The sequence below is a fragment of the Lagenorhynchus albirostris genome, chromosome 1 (assembly GCF_949774975.1).
Source record: "Lagenorhynchus albirostris chromosome 1, mLagAlb1.1, whole genome shotgun sequence".
Taxonomy (NCBI): Eukaryota; Metazoa; Chordata; class Mammalia; order Artiodactyla; family Delphinidae; genus Lagenorhynchus; species Lagenorhynchus albirostris.
The window spans coordinates 37,689,908-37,706,884 of NC_083095.1; the positions used below are offsets into that span (position 1 = coordinate 37,689,908).

General features: G+C 39.5%; 1 protein-coding gene across 1 annotated transcript in view; it reads right to left on the reverse strand.

Annotated features, from left to right (window-relative positions):
• SYNE2 (spectrin repeat containing nuclear envelope protein 2) overlaps positions 1 to 16,977 on the reverse strand; it is a 329,548-nt gene that overhangs the window by 270,858 nt on the left and 41,713 nt on the right. The window contains exon 3 of the mRNA XM_060141612.1: positions 7 to 136. Coding sequence (XP_059997595.1) covers positions 7 to 85 — 79 coding nt within the window. The 5' untranslated portion in view covers positions 86 to 136. The remainder of the gene's footprint in view (positions 1 to 6; positions 137 to 16,977) is intronic.

Sequence of the window (16,977 nt, forward strand, 5' to 3'; positions counted from 1 at the left end):
TAATACCTTGCAATGAAAAATGGAGATCATCGATGCCCAAGGAAACCTGTTCGTCTTCGGTGGGAAGCACAGGACTAGATGCCATCCTTTGACTCAATGGAGATTATACCATGTCCATCTCAGTTAAAGAAGTGAACTAAAAATAGAAGGGATAAATGCTCATTAGTAACTCTGCAGCCCTGCATTTCCAGTAAACATGCATTGCCAGGAAACAACAGCAACCAGAAACTGCCCTCCAAAAGAATCACAGCTTTCTAGAAAGTGTTGCTTAGTTCACATGGAACAAAGTGACTACGCCTTCTTTTTGGAATCATAATCAAAATTTTGCCCTATGACCTATTCAGTCCCTTTAGAGTTTGCAGGCAGAACTCCACAAGAGCTAGCATTGCAGATTCTATACTAGCGGTGAAAAGGAAAGCTACGCAATTATATTTTATAATTTGTCCAGAGGATGTAAAGCTGACACGAACTGATATCTTAGGTTTTGTGTGTATTATATTATTAGCCTCAACATACAAGGATTTTCTTTAAAGCTTTTCATTTAACTTAGTTCCTTTTCTGCTCCATGATTGTTGCCATTTACTGGAAACAATAAGAACTGGGTCTGCATAGTTTGCAAAGTGAAACTAAAAAAACTATATCAAAAAGAATGTTTTCATGGGTTATCTAAGATATTGAATTATTTTCCTAAGCCCTTATTTTTCCACGTACACATTTCTTTCTCTACCCCCACTCTGACTTTTAAGGAATCCTTCCAGTAAGAGTAATTCTTACTGAGCACCTCTTTAAAAGTACTGCTTCGTGTATGTGTATGCCACTATTTGTATTCTGGGGGCTGAGAATAAATCATTGACTTCTCCCATACAGATGATGACTTCCTTAGCAAAATAAACTTAACCAAGTACATAAAAACATAAAATGTATCAGGGGATGGATAGAAGAATGGATAAGTGTACAGACACGTGATCAACAAAGTATAGCAAAACGATAATGGCAGAATCTGTGTGTTGAATATGTGTGTTCACTGTTAAATCCTTTAACTTTGCTGTATATTAGAAATTCTTCATAATAAAATGTTGGCGGGGGGAGAGACAAAAAAATAAATAAACCTGAGGCCAAGAGCTAGATACAATCAGTCATATCCAATAGACCACTTAAAAAAATGCAAAGAACAAAAATCATTAAACATCTAATGCTAGAGCCAGACTTCGAAAATCTTTCAATCCTGTCTTCCCACTCTGTTTATCATCCAAAACTTCTTTATCATCTCTCCCATGGATCACCGTTGTTAAAGATTTTACCTACCAAATAAACTATGTTTATTAATTAATATGTTTATCAATTAATAATTAGTTTTATCCTCTGAAGTAAGATGAAACAGAGCCTGCCTGAGGTAACATTGTTCCTATACAGAGTTGATACAATTCTAATCAAAATAAAAAGCTTCTTGATCGTTCAATGAGCCTGTGCAGCCTGCTGATTGATAAAGGTACAAATGTCCTCCGTTGTTGGTGTACTAAAGACCTCCACTACCCATTCCCATGCTGAGAGTTCCTGAACCCAAAGTGAAGGCAAAGCACTTCTTCACGATGACAGGGAGAAAAACTGAATTCCAGAATTAATTTCCTAATGGCACCCACTATTCCATGCCAGGGCTATTAAATAAAAGGATAATAATGATAGTAGCAAACACTTATATAGCACTTACTATATATAGGTACTGTTCTAAGCATGCGTTAGGTATCGTAATTATCCCATATTTGAAGACTAAACTGAGATGCACAAATGTCATATACCGTTGTCTAAGGACACAAAGCTAATAAATGATGGAACTAAGATTTGAACCCAGGTGGTTTCGGTTTCAAGAGTCCATGCTCTGGGCTTCCCTGGTGGCACAGTGGTTGAGAGTCCGCCTGCCGATGCAGGGGACACGGGTTCGTGCCCCGGTCCGGGAGGATCCCACATGCCGTGGAGTGGCTAGGCCTGTGAGCCATGGCTGCTGAGCCTGCACGTCCAGAGCCTGTGCTCCACAACGGGAGAGGCCACAACAGTGAGAGGCCCGCGTACCGCAAAAAAAAAAAAGAGTCCATGCTCTTAGCCAATACAGGTTGGTACCTCATAGAGCCAGCTAGAGCTAGCTAAAACTTAGCCAGATTTTATTAATTCCTTCTTTCACTCATTTACTCAGCAAGCATTTATATATGCTATATGCTGCTCTCAAGGAATTCAATCTTCTGAGAATGACAGATAAACACATATTGAGTGAAATCTTCTAAGAAACATATGTAGAAGGTGTTATGGAAGCACAGGAGAAGGCATGTCCTATCGCTTGAATCTGAAGATAGATGTGATTAGAGGAGTGTACTTAATATAAAACAGCATCTCCCTCCAAATAGTCCTGTAAGCATTATTTGGGTAATACCTTGAATTTAATAAGAATGTCTCTGAGGGCCACTCACTGCCATTCAATATTAAACAAATATAAGTTATCAAATGTAGGGGAAAGAACTTAAAAACAGAATAGTATGCAACAATTTGATAACCAGAGAATCAAGAAATGTTCCTGGACTAGACTGGCATGTGGAATCCACTATATTCTATATTAAAGTTGTAGAAAAAAAAGTAGTATTTGTAAAAAAAAAAAAAAAAAAAAGTCTAGACCTTAAAATAACTTATGTGTCTCAGAGGTTTCTGTTTTTAACAGTGAAAATTTATTAACAAAGAAGTCAGTAAAATATATTTTTTTATTTACTGAAGAATTTCCTAGAGCTTCTAAAAAATGTAAATCAAAAGTAAAACCAGGGAATTCCCTGGTGGTCTAGCACTTAAGACTCTGGGCTTTCACTGCCAAGGGCCCAGGTTTGATCTGTGGTCTGGGAACTAAGATCCTGCAAGCTGTGTGGTGAAGTCAAAAAACTAAAACAAAAAGTAAAACCAAGCTATGAAGACTGAATCAATTGCAAGTGTTGGATTATTGATCCCAAGACTGTCTTAGTACAGTTATTTATCAAAACACGCTACAGAGGTCATGAGGATCTGACTGAAGACAACGTATGATGACATTTCCAACATAATTGTTTTTGGTGAGAAACAGCTGACATCTCCAGAGAGGAATTTACTTGCTAAACAGGGCCCATGAAAAACTGGAACACAGTAGAAAAGACAAGCTTTGAGAGACTTCTCAGGATCTTAACTGAGAAGCTAGAAAGAATATGAGCAAGGAAGGCAGAAAGAGGAATGAAGCTTGGCCAGGGGCTCAGTGAGTCAGTCACAAGGGTCTATCAACCAAAATCCTGAGGGCCATCCTATCATTTGCCTTCCGACTCCCCTGTGGGGAGCATGAGGGCTGCCTGCCCAGGTGGAATCACAGCACAGACAAGCCCTTCTTCCCAGGCGGTCCTCATCACCTTACTTTTCCTTTTCAAATAAAAGTTACATACAATTATGTAACATCAGGGTTCAGAATGAAAATAATAGATCATCTTCAGACACGTACGAAAGATTAGGTAAAGAATTAATGTAGTGGCATTAAAGATTCGAAGAGCAAGTAGAATCATGTGGAACTGTGTTTTTAAAATCCATGTAAATTAATACACATGCTTTTATAAATGGCATAAGCTATTTTGATACAACTGTGGTTTGCTAATGCAATACATCTTAATATGCGTCTGGTTTCTCTAAAACCTCAAAACACTAGAGTATTTCCCTTTTAAAAGAAATCTTGGCATATACTTTGGATTATTATGATTAGAATTTTTACAACTCAAAAGTGAAATTTGAATAGAGATCATTTCTAATGAGTGGAATTATTAGTGATTTTTATTTTCTTCCTTTTGCTTATATTCATTTTTAAAGTTTCAAATGATGAATTTGAATATGAATAGCAGCCTATTTCTGCTGCAATAAGAAAAACATTTTTGCTTTTATTTTGGTGAAATGACAACAAATGGGGAATAAAGTATTTAGTTCAGGGTCAGCTCTCCAATCCACATGCTATGGAAACTGTATATCTATAGCTGTATAATGAGAAAAATACTCTCTTGACACAAATAAAATATTAGAAAACTTCTCTGGGTTTGTCAGAAATTTCTAGAAAGGACTCCTAAAGCCTTTTCGGTAGCTCAAGAGGTCTCACTTTCTCATTAGTAGATAGTTTGTTAATGAGCCCTGCTGTTCTAACAGCACTGAAAAAAGCACTGTCAATGGGGAGAAAGGGACTTCTATGTCACCTTCAAAATTTGATCGGAAGGTGTATGTACCATAGCAGGACATGCTAAACACATTTAGGTAGTTCTTTAACAGACTAGTTTAAATATTACCATTTTCCCTGGCGTAAATTCCCTGTTCTTTCTTCTGTCCTTCAGCTGTACCAGGTTATTTACGGTCGAGCTAGGAATTCTAAAGGCTCTCCCTTTGCCTGTTAAGTTATAGAGCTTGTCATTGCACTGACAAGTTGTTAACTCTGATCTGCCTCCAAGCTCACAGAAGAAAGCTGGTGACACACTTGCCATAATAAGCTTCTCCATCTGTTTCCCATTAACTTTTCCTAACTCTGTTATTACTTATGTTTCATCATCACTTGACCAGAAGCAATTGGTGTAAATTCCCAGATCCATTGATTTTTAAGATCCACCCTTCTATCTCCTTTTAGGCAATTTATTTTTCTAATAATCACCACAAAATGCCAGAACAATCAATCCTAACTATTCACCACACTTTTGGAACACAAACACGTAGCAATTCTCTGGATATGATATTGCTGCACTTGCTACCTCACAACAAAGCAGTGTCACTCCCCAGCCAATCCCAACTGTACTGCTAAACCACCCACTTTAACCATGATAACAGCATTTTAAGTAAATGTAACCACTTCCCTAAAAGAGCTTTCTGTTGGCCTTGACCAAGTCCCAAACGCTCTGAACTGCAGGGTCCACAGCTATAGAAAGGGATACATATAAGGATTTCAGTGAAGCACATGAAACTAAAAACTACAGTAGCAACTAACATTTATTGCTGTGCTTACTCTAGTAGATGTACTACAGTATATAAATTGTATTTACTATAATCGGTGAAATGAATTCATCAGGATTATCCCATTTCTTAATCAGCAGTAAAAATTAAAAGCTAATCACAATATTAAAACGTACAGTATAAAGACTTAAGGATAAAAACTTCCAAAGCCACAAAACTGGATGTGTTAATAAATCAGCACAAATCTAGAAAACATGCACTCAGGAAGTAATTACTTTTTTTTTTTTTTTTTTTTTTTTTTTGCAGTTCGCGGGCCTCTCACTGTTGTGGCCTCTCCCATTGCGGAGCACAGGCTCTGGACGCGGAGGCTCAGCAGCCATGGCTCACGGGCCCAGCCGCTCCACGGCACGTGGGATCTTCCCGGACCGGGGCACGAACCCGTGTCCCCTGCATCGGCAGGCGGACTCTCAACCACTGCGCCACCAGGGAAGCCTGGAAGTAATTACTTTTAATTTTCATCAGCTCACTTTAGCCTAGAAATTCTGCCCTTGCACCCACACTCCAATTTTTAAAGCTCATAATACCCCCAGCAAAAGTTCCCTGCCTTCATTACTACCATGTCACCAGTCTCCAAAAAAACCTAGAGAGATCTTTAAGTTACAAGTACTGGCAATGGTTTGGGGGCTTTTCCCCATATATATCTCTTCATTCCTTTTGCCATCACTTCTGCCCGTGACCCCATTACTTTGTTCCTAAATTGATACCAAAGATTCCTGGCTTTCTTATTAACTCTAGCTTCTCCACCCCTATCTTTAAAGAATCCCAGAGAGGTCTGGGATTGGTGGCAAGAGATACTACAGAAGTTGAGGATGAGACAGAGGTCTGAGTGTGCTGAAGATCGGGACCAATAGCAAGACTTTAGACAAGTATACACCTCAACAGGGGGACCCCTAGCCCTCACCAACCCCACCTTCTCCACAAGCACTGGAGCCAGACGCATGCCCCAATCCCTTGCTCCATCCACAAGTGGGATTTCAGAGGATGCTTTTCTGGAGAAAGTAAAGCCCCTAGAAAAGACCTCTAGAGATTAATATTTGGGATTCCTCAATAGAAAAGTCAGTTCCATGCCAAATCACCCAGCTGTGAAATTCCACTGATTGGCTTTTTCGTTCCTCACTCTTGAATATGATTGTACAGCCAAAGATTACGAGACATTTAAGGAGAGCCTCCAAGAATGAAAGGAAGAGATCAAAACAAACACAAAAGAGGAACCCTGAGGAACCAGCAAACATAGGAAAGGAAAGAAAAATAAAAATGATCATTGAATTTTTTAGAAACAACACCATAAGGTGAACTCTATTTTAAACCTTATAAAAGGCTTCACCATATCAGTTACAAACAGAATCAACATTTCTTCCATTTTACACCTTCACATGACAATGCACTATATAACAAGAGATATATTTTAAAGTTTTGTTCTGCATGCTGCTAACACATTTCACTAGCTTTTTCTTTAACCATTGGATTTTTAACAATAGCAAAACAAAAAGTCATATTCTATTGGACAGAATTAATTTTGGAAAGCCCTTGTAAGGGCTTAGTCTTGTTTATAAACATTCACACCCACCATATGCTGAAATGGAAAGCAGAATGAAAGACAACTACCTTGGCAGGAATGAATGCTTCAAGACTTTAATCGTAGCCCTCAGAACAAGCAAGTACTACCATTTGTTCTATTTCCTCCAAAAGACAAAAGTCAATTCCATCCTCAGTGATACAATGGTAATACTACACAGAAACTCAGTATGAATTCACAATTCCACAGGAATCTGAAAATTACCAAGGCAATTTTCCTTTTGACGGTTACAAATTCTACAGAGTTAGTAATAGTGAAATGGGCAGCCATAGCAGAGTTTTGAGCAGAGAAGAGATATAATTTGACTTATGTTTCAAAATTATCATTTGGACTGATGTGTGGGAACAACACATGGGACAAGGAATGAAGCAGGGAGACTAGTTAAAAGGTTATCACAGAATGGATGGACAGAGGGATAGACAGATGGGTAATAAATGAGAAAGCAAGCATGGTAAAATGTTAAGGGTGGAATCTAGGTGTTGAGAATACAGCTATTTGTGTAAAATTCTTTCAACTTTGTTGTATATTTTATAATTTTCATAATAAAATGCTGGGAGTAAAAGGTTATTACAGTAACCCAGGTGATGATGGCTGGGACCAGGGATGCAGAAGTAGAAGGAGTAAGTGGTCTGCGATCAGATTCTGAATATATGTTGGAGATGGTACCAACAAGGCTTCCTGACTGATTAGATGTCATATGTCATAAGAGAAAGAAGAATAAAAAATAACTCGTAAATTTTTGATGTAAACAACAGGAAGGATGGAGAAGTCATGAACTGAGCCAGACAAGGCTGCAGGTGGAGCAAGTTTGAGGGCAAAGCAGGAGTACAGGTTTGACATTTCAGATGTACATCAGACATCAGTTCTGAAGCCAGGTAACTTGTGCATACTCCACTTTTTTTCAAAGTAAATGCTTCATGTCCCGTGGGAAACAAAGCCAACAGGATCAAGTCAGATCCAGGAGGAGGGAGTTTGGCAAGGCAATAAGATAGGAACAGCGCACTATGAAAAAATATTGAAGTGCTGTATTTTAAAAGACCAATAAAAGAGAAAATAAAATAAGGACATCTCCCATAAACAAAAGGGAGAAAAACAGAAAAGAAATATAAAACTTAAAGGCCAATCCAGTGGATCTAACATCCAATTGAGAAAACAGAGGGAGAAAATTATCAAAGAATTAATACAGTGGCTGGAGAAGACGGCAGAAGAGTAGGACATGGAGATCACCTTCCTCCCCAGAGATACATCAGAAATACATCTACACGTGGAACAACTCCTACAGAACACCCACTGAACGCTGGCAGAAGACCGCAGACCTCCCAAAAGGCAAGAAACTCCCCACCTACCTGGGTAGGGCAAAAGAAAAAACAGAGAGAAAAGAATAGGGACGGGACGTGCACCACTGGGAGGGAGATGTGAAGGAGGAAAGGTTTCCACACAGTAGAAGCCCCTTCGCAGGCGGAGACAGCGGGTGGCGGAGGGGGGAAGCTTCGGGGTCACGGAGGAGAGCGCAGCAACGACTGCGGAGGGCAAAACGGAGAGATTCCCGCACACAGGATCGGTGCGGACCAGCACTCACCAGCCCGAGAGGCTTGTCTGCTCACCTGCCGGGGCGGCGGGGCTGGGAGCTGAGGCTCGGGCTTCGGTCGGAGCACAGGGAGAGGACTGGGGTTGGCAGCGTAAACACAGCCTGCAGGGGGTTAGTGCACCACGGCTGGCCGGGAGGGAGTCCGAGGAAAAATCTGGAGATGCCAAAGAGGCAAGAGACTTTTCTTGCCGCTTTGTTTCCTGCTGCGCGAGGAGAGGAGATTAAGAGCGCAGCTTAAACGAGCTCCAGAGACGGGCGCGAGCCGCGGCTAACATGGACCCCAGAGATGGGCATGAGAAGCTAAGGCTGCTGCTGCCGCCACCAAGAAGCCTGTGTGCGAGCACAGGTCACTATCCACACCTCCCCTCCCGGGAGCCTGTGCAGCCAGCCACTGCCACGGTTCCGGGATCCAGGGACAACTTCCCCGGGGAAAACACACGGTGCGCCTCAGGCTGGTGCAACGTCATGCCGGCCTCTGCCGCCGCAGGCTCGCCCCGCATCTCTACCCCTCACTCTCCCCGGCCTGAGTGTGCCAGAGCCCCCGCATCAGCTGTTCCTTTAACCCCGTCCTGTCGGAGAGAAGAACAGACGCCCTCAGGCAACATACACACAGAGGCGGGGCCAAATCTAAAGCTGAGCCCCCGGAAGCTGTGCGAACAAAGAAGACAAAGGGAAATCTCTCCCAGCAGCCTCAGAAGCAGCGGATTAAAGCTCCACAATCAACTTGAGGTACCCTGCATCTGTGGAATACCTGAATAGACAACGAATCATCCCAAATTGAGGAGGTGGACTTTGGGAACAAGATATATTATTTTTTCCCCTTTTCCTCTTTTTGTGAGTGTGTATGTGTATGCTTCTGTGTGAGATTTTGGCTGTATAGCTTTGCTTTCACCATTTGTCCTAGGGATCTGACCGTCCAGTTTTTTGCTTTTTTTTTTACTTAAAATACTTTTTTTTCTTAATATTTTTTATTTTAATAACTTTATTTTATCTTACTTTATTTTATTTTATCCTCTTTCTATTTTTCTCCCTTTTATTCTGAGCTGTGTGGAGGACAGGCTCTTGGTGCTCCAGCCAGGCGTCAGGACTGTGCCACTGAGGTGGGAGAGCCAACTTCAGGACACTGGTCCACAAGAGACCTCCCAGCTCCACGTAATACCAAACAGTGAAAATCTCCCAGAGATCTCCATCTCAACACAAAGACCCAGATTCACTCAACGACCAGCAAGCTACAGTGCTGCACACCCTATGCCAAACAACTAGCAAGACAGGAACACAACACAACCCATTAGCAGAGAGGCTGCCTAAAATCATAATAAGGCCACAGACACCCCAAAACACACCACCAGACGTGGACCTGCCCACCAGAAAGACAAGATCCAGCCTCATCCACCAGAACACAGGCACTAGTCCCCTCCACCAGGAAACCTACACAACCCACTGAACCAACCTTAGCCACTGGGGACAGACACCAAAAACAACGGGAACTATGAACCTGCAGCCTGAGAAAAGGAGACCCCAAACACAGTAAGATAAGCAAAATGAAAAGACAGAAAACAACACAGGAGATGAAGGAGCAAGGTAAACACCCACCAGACCTCACAAATGAAGAGGAAATAGGCAGTCTACCTGAAAAAGAATTCAGAATAATGACAGTAAAGATGATCCAAAATCTTGAAAATAGAATGGAGAAAATGCAAGAACCATTTAACAAGGACCTAGAAGAACTAAAGAGGAAACAAGCAACGATGAACAACACAATAAATGAAATTAAAAATACTCTAGAAGACAACAATAGCAGAATAACTGTGGCAGAAGAACGGATAAGTGACCTGCAAGATAAAATAGTGGAAATAACTACTGCAGAGCAGTATAAAGAAAAAAGAATGAAAAGAATTGAGGACAGTCTCAGAGACCTCTGGGACAACATTAAACGCACCAACATTCGAATCATAGGGGTCCCAGAAAAAGAAGAGAAAAAGAAAGGGACTGAGAAAATACTTGAAGAGATTATAGTTGAAAACTTCCCTAATATGGGAAAGGAAATAGTTAATCAAGTCCGGGAAGCACAGAGAGTCCCATACAGGATAAATCCAAGGAGAAACACGTCAAGACACATATTAATCAAACTGTCAAAAATTAAATACAAAGAAAACATATTAAAAGCAGCAAGGGAAAAACCACAAATAACATACAAGGGAATCCACATAAGGTTAACAGCTGATCTTTCAGCAGAAACTCTGCAAGCCAGAAGGGAGTGGCAGGACATATTTAAAGTGATGAAGGAGAAAAACCTACAACCAAGACTACTCTACCCAGCAAGGATCTCATTCAGACTTCATGGAGAAATTACAACTTTTACAGACAAGCAAAAGCTGAGAGAGTTCAGCACCACCAAACCAGCTTTACAACAAATGCTAAAGGAACTTCTCTAGGCAAAAAACACAAGAGAAGGAAAAGACCCACAATAACAAACCCAAAACAATTAAGAAAATGGGAATAGGAACATACATATCGATAATTACCTTAAATGTAAATGAATCAAATGCTCCCACCAAAAGACACAGACTGGCTGAATGGATACAAAATCAAGACCTGTATATATGCTGTCTACAAGAGACCCACTTCAGACCTAGGGACACATACAGACTGAAAGTAAGGGGATGAAAAAAGATATATCACACAAATGGAAATCAGAAGAAAGCTGGAGTAGCAATTCTCATATGAGACAAAATAGACTTTAAAATAAAGACTATTACAAGAGACAAAGAAGGACACTACATAATGATCAAGGGATCGATCCAAGAAGAAGATATAACAATTGTAAATATTTATGCACCCAGCATAGGAGCACCTGAATACATAAGGCAAATACTAACAGCCATAAAAGGGGAAATCGAAAGTAACACAATCACAGTAGGGGATTTTAACACCCCACTTTCACCAATGGACAGATCATTCAAAATGAAAATAAATAAGGAAACACAAACTTTAAATGATACATTAAACAAGATGGACTTAATTGATATTTATGGGACATTCCATCCAAAAACAACAGAATACACATTTTTCTCAACTGCTCATGGAACATTCTCCAGGATAGATCATCTTGGGTCACAAATCTAGCCTTGGTAAATTTAAGAAAACTGAAATCGTATCAAGTATCTTTTCTGACCACAACGCTATGAGGCTAGATATCAATTACAGGAAAAGATCTGTAAAAAATACAGAGAGGCTAAACAATACACTACTTAATAACGAAGTGATCACTGAAGAAATCAAAGAGGAAATCAAAGAATACCTAGAAACAAATGACAATGGAGACACGACGACCCAAAACCTATGGGATGCAGCAAAAGCTGTTCTAAGAGGGAAGTTTATAGGAATAAAATCCTACCTGAAGAAACAGGAAACATCTCAAACAACCTAACCTTGCACCTAAAGCAATGAGAGAAAGAAGAACAAAAATACCCCAAAGTTAGCAGAAGGAAAGAACTCATAAAGATCAGATCAGAAATAAATGAAAAAGAAATGAAGAAAACGATAGCAAAGATCAATAAAACTAAAAGGTGGTTCTTTGAGAAGATAAACAAAATTGATAAACCATTAGCCAGACTCATCAAGAAAAAAAGGGAGAACACTCAAATCACTAGACTTAGAAAAGAAAAAGGAGAAGTAGCAACTGACACTGCAGAAATACAAAGGATCATGAGAGATTACTACAAGCAACTCTATGCCAATAAAATGGACAACCTGGAAGAAATGGACAAATTCTTAGAAATGCACAACCTGCCACGATTGAATCAGGAAGAAATAGAAAATATGAACAGACCAATCACAAGCACTGAAATTGAAATTGTGATTCAAAATCTTCCAACAGGGCTTCCGTGGTGGCGCAGTGGTTGAGAGTCCGCCTGCTGATGCAGGGGACACAGGTTCATGCCCCGGTCCGGGAAGATCCCACATGGTACGGAGCGGCTGGGCCCATGAGCCATGGCCGCTGAGCCCGCACGTCCGGAGCCTGTGCTCTGCGACGAGAGAGGCCACAACAGTGAGAGGCTCGCGTACCGCAAAAAAAAAAAAATTCTTCCAACAAACAAAAGCCCAGGACCAGATGGCTTCACAGGCGAATTCTATCAAACATTTAGAGACGAGCTAACGCCTATTCTTCTCAAAACTCTTCCAAACTATAACAGAGGGAGGAACACTCCCAAACTCCTTCTACGAGGCCACCATCACCCTGATACCAAAACCAGACAAAGATGTCACAAAAAGAAAACTACAGGCCAATATCAATGATGAACATAGATACAAAAATCCTCAACAAAATACTAACAAACAGAATCCAACAGCACATTAAAAGGATCATACACCATGATCAAGTGGGGTTTATTCCACGAATGCAAGGATTCTTCAATATACGCAAATCAATCAACATGATACGCCATATTAACAAATTGAAGGAGAAAAACCATATGATCATCTCAATAGATGCAGAAAAAGCTTTTGACAAAATTCAACACCCATTTATGATAAAATCCCTGCAGGAAACAGGCATAGAGGGAACTTTCCTCAACATAATAAAGGCCATATATGACAATCCCACAGCCAACATCATCCTCAATGGTGAAAAACTGAAACCATTTCCACTAAGATCAGGAACAAGACATGGTTGCCCACTCTCACCACTCTTATTCAACATAGTTTTGGAAGTTCTAGCCACAGCAATCAGAGAAGAAAAAGAAATAAAAGGAATCTAAATCGGAAAAGAAGAAGTAAAGCTGTCACTGTTTGCAGATGACATGATACTATACATAGAGAATCCTAAAGATGCTACCAGAAAACTACTAGAGCTAATCAATGAATTTGGTAAAGTAGCAAGATACAAAATTAATGCACAGAAATCTCTGGCATTCTTATACATTAATGATGAAAAATCTGAAAGTGAAATTAAGAAAACACTCCCATTTACCACTGCAACAAAAAGAATAAAATATCTAGGAATAAACCTACCTAAGGAGACAAAAGACCTGTATGCAGAAAACTATAAGACACTGATGAAAGAAATTAGAGATGATACAAATAGATGGAGAGATATACCATGTTCTTGGATTGCAAGAATCAACATTGTGAAAATGACTCTACTACCCAAAGCAGTCTACAGATTCAATGCAATCCCTATCAAACTATGACTTGTATTTTTCACAGAACTAGAAGAAAAAATTTCACAATTTGTATGGAAACACAGAAGACCCCAAATAGTCAAGGCAATCTTGAGAATGAAAAATGGAGCTGGAGGAATCAGGCTCCCTGACTTCAGACTATACTACACAGCTACAGTAATCAAGACAGTATGGTACTGGCACAAAACCAGAAATAATAGATCAATGGAACAGGATAGAAAGCCCAGAAATAAACCCATGCACATATGGTCACCTTATCTTTGATAAAGGAGGCAAGAATATAGAGTGGAGAAAAGACAACCTCTTCAATAAGTGGTGCTGAGAAAACTGGACAGGTACATGTAAAAGTATGAAATTAGAACACTCCCTAACACCATACACAAAAATAAACTCAAAATGGATTAAAGCCCTAAATGTAAGGCCAGACACTATAAAACTCTTAGAGGAAAACATAGGCAGAACACTCTATGACTAAATCACAGCAAGATCCTTTTTGACCCACCTCCTAGAGAAATGGAAATAAAAACAAAAATAAACAAATGAGACCTAATGAAACTTAAAGCTTTTGCACAGCAAAGGAAACCATAAACAAGACCAAAAGACAACCCTCAGAATGGGAGAATATATTTGCAAATGAAGCAACTGACAAAGGATTAACCTCCAAAATTTACAAGCAGCTCATGCAGCTCAATAATAAAAAATCAAACAACCCAATCCAAAAATGGGCTGAAGACCTAAATAGACATTTCTCCAAAGAAGATATACAGATTGCCAACAAACACATGAAACAGTGCTCAACATCATTAATCATTAGAGAAATGCAAATCAAAACTACAATGAGATATCATCTCACACCAGTCAGAATGGCCATCATCAAAAAATCTAGAAACAATAAATGCTGGAGAGGGTGTGGAGAAAAGGGAACACTGTTGCACTGCTGGTGGGAATGTAAATTGATACAGCCACTATGGAGAACAGTATGGAGGTTCCTTAAAAAACTACAAATAGAACTACCATACGACCCAGCAATCTCACTACCGGGCATATACCGTGAGAAAACCATAATTCAAAAAGAGTCATGTACCAAATGTTCATTGCAGCTCTATTTACAATAGCCAGGATATGGAAGCAACCTAAGTGTCCATCATCGGATGAATGGATAAAGAAGATGTGGCACATATATACAATGGAATATTACTCAGCCATAAAAAGAAACGAAATTGAGTTATTTGTAGTGAGGTGGATGGACATAGAGTCTGTCCTACAGAGTGAAGTAAGTCAGAAAGAGAAAAACAAATACCGTATGCTAACACATATATATGGAATCTAAGAAAAAAAACGGTCATGAAGAACCTAGGAGTAAGATGGGAATAAAGACGCAGACCTACTAGAGAATGGACTTGAGGATATGGGGAGGGGGAAGGGTAAGCTGTGACAAAGTGAGAGTGGCATGGACAGATATACACTACCAAACATAAAATAGCTAGTGGGAAGCAGCCGCATAGCACAGGGAGATCAGCTCGGTGCTTTGTGACCACCTAGAGGGGTGGGATAGGGAGGGTGGGAGGGAGGGAGACGCAAGAAGGAAGAGATATGGGAATATATGTATATGTATAACTGGTTCACTTTCTTTTAAAGCAGAAACTAACACATCATTGTAAAGCAATTATACTCCAATAAAGTTGTTAAAAAAAGAATTAATACAAGAAGATTTTCTAGAGCTGAAGGACGAACATAAGAGCACAATGAGTGCCCAATACCCTCGGCAAAACACATGGTTACAAAATTTCAGAATAGCAAGAATAAAGAATCTCCCAGAGGACAAAAACCAAACCACACACCAAGGAACAAAAATTAGAATAGCATCAGACTTCTGTATTAGCCATACTGGACAACAGAAGACAGTGAGGAACATCTTTAAAGTTCTGGGAAAACAACATAAGCGCTAAAACTATAAAACTCTTAGAAAAAAACATAGGACAAAAGCTTCATGACATTGGATTTGGCAATGATTTCTTGGATATAACTCCAAAAGCACAAGCAACAAAAGAAAAAATAAATATAACTACAATAAAATTTAAAACTTCTGTTCATCAAAGGACATATTCAACAGAGTGAAAGGCAACCCATGGAGTGGGAGAAAATATTTACAAATAATGTATCTGATAAGAAGTTAATATCCATAATACATAAAGAACTCCCACAATTCAACAACAACGAAATAAACAACCCAGTTAAAAATGGGCACAGGACTTGAGCTCAATACCATTAATCATAATGGAAATGCAAATCGAAACTACAGTGAGATACTACCCCAAACCCATTAGGATGGTTACTATCAAAAAAAAAACAGAAAATAATGTAGAGAAATTGGAAAACTTTCACACCATTGGCGGCAATGTAAAAATGGTACAGCTGCTATGGAAAACACTATGGCAGTTCTCTAAAAATTAAAAATAGAATTACCATATCATGATCCAGCAATTCCACTTCTGGGTACATACACAAAAGAATTGAAAGCAAAGTCTCAAAGAGATTATTATATACCCATATTCATAGTAGCATTATTCACAATAGCCAAAAGGTGGAAGCAACCCGAGTGTTCATCCATGGACGAATGGATAAACAAAATGTGGCATGTATATACAACAGAATATTATTCAGTTTTAAGAAAGAAGGAAATTCTGACACATAGTACAACACGGCTGCAACTTGAGGACACCATGCTTAATGAAATAAGCCAGTTACAAAAAGACAAATACTGATGATTCCACTTACATGAGGTACCTACAGTATTCATATTCATAGATGCATAAATAGAATGGTGGTTGCCAGGGGTGAGGGAGGGTGTGTGGGACATTAATTGTTTTAATTAACTTTGAATTAAATTAACCCATTGTTTAATGAGTAGAGTTCAGTTTTGCAAGATGAAAAGAGTTCTGGAGATGGATGGCGGTAATGGTTGTTACACAACAATGTGAATGTACTTAATACCACCAAACTTTACACTTAAAAATAGTTAAATTGGTAAATTTTATGTTATGTGTATTACTACAATTTTTTTAAAATGAGATAGAAAATTATTTTCAACCTATAGTCTACATCCACCTAAAGTATTAATCAAGTGTTCGGGTAGAAAATAGTCATTTCTTGACATGCAAGTCTCCAAAAAATTTATGTCCTATGCTCCCACTCTTAGAAAGCTACTGGAAAAGTTACTCCAAAAAAATAAGACAGTAAAACAAGAAAGAGATTGGGAAGTATTCCAACAAAACTGAAAACTAAACTAAACATGAGAAAAACGGGGACTAGACATTGAACACAGGAAAACAAAAGGAGAAGTTTCCAGGATGGCCGCCATGCAGCAGGTCAGAGCAGGAAAAAGTAGGGCTCTGGGAGAGAGGTCCAGGGTGGGAGCTGCGGGGAGGATGAAATAGAAAGAGGGGATGTGAAGACAGGAAGAGGTGAACACATAGAATGAAGGAGCACACAGACTGGTGTCTGAGGGAAACTGAAGAACCATCACAGTGAGCGTACTTTGGATGTTAAGCTAGAAGAACTGGAGGCTGATGTCAGAGAGTATTTAAATTAGTGATTTT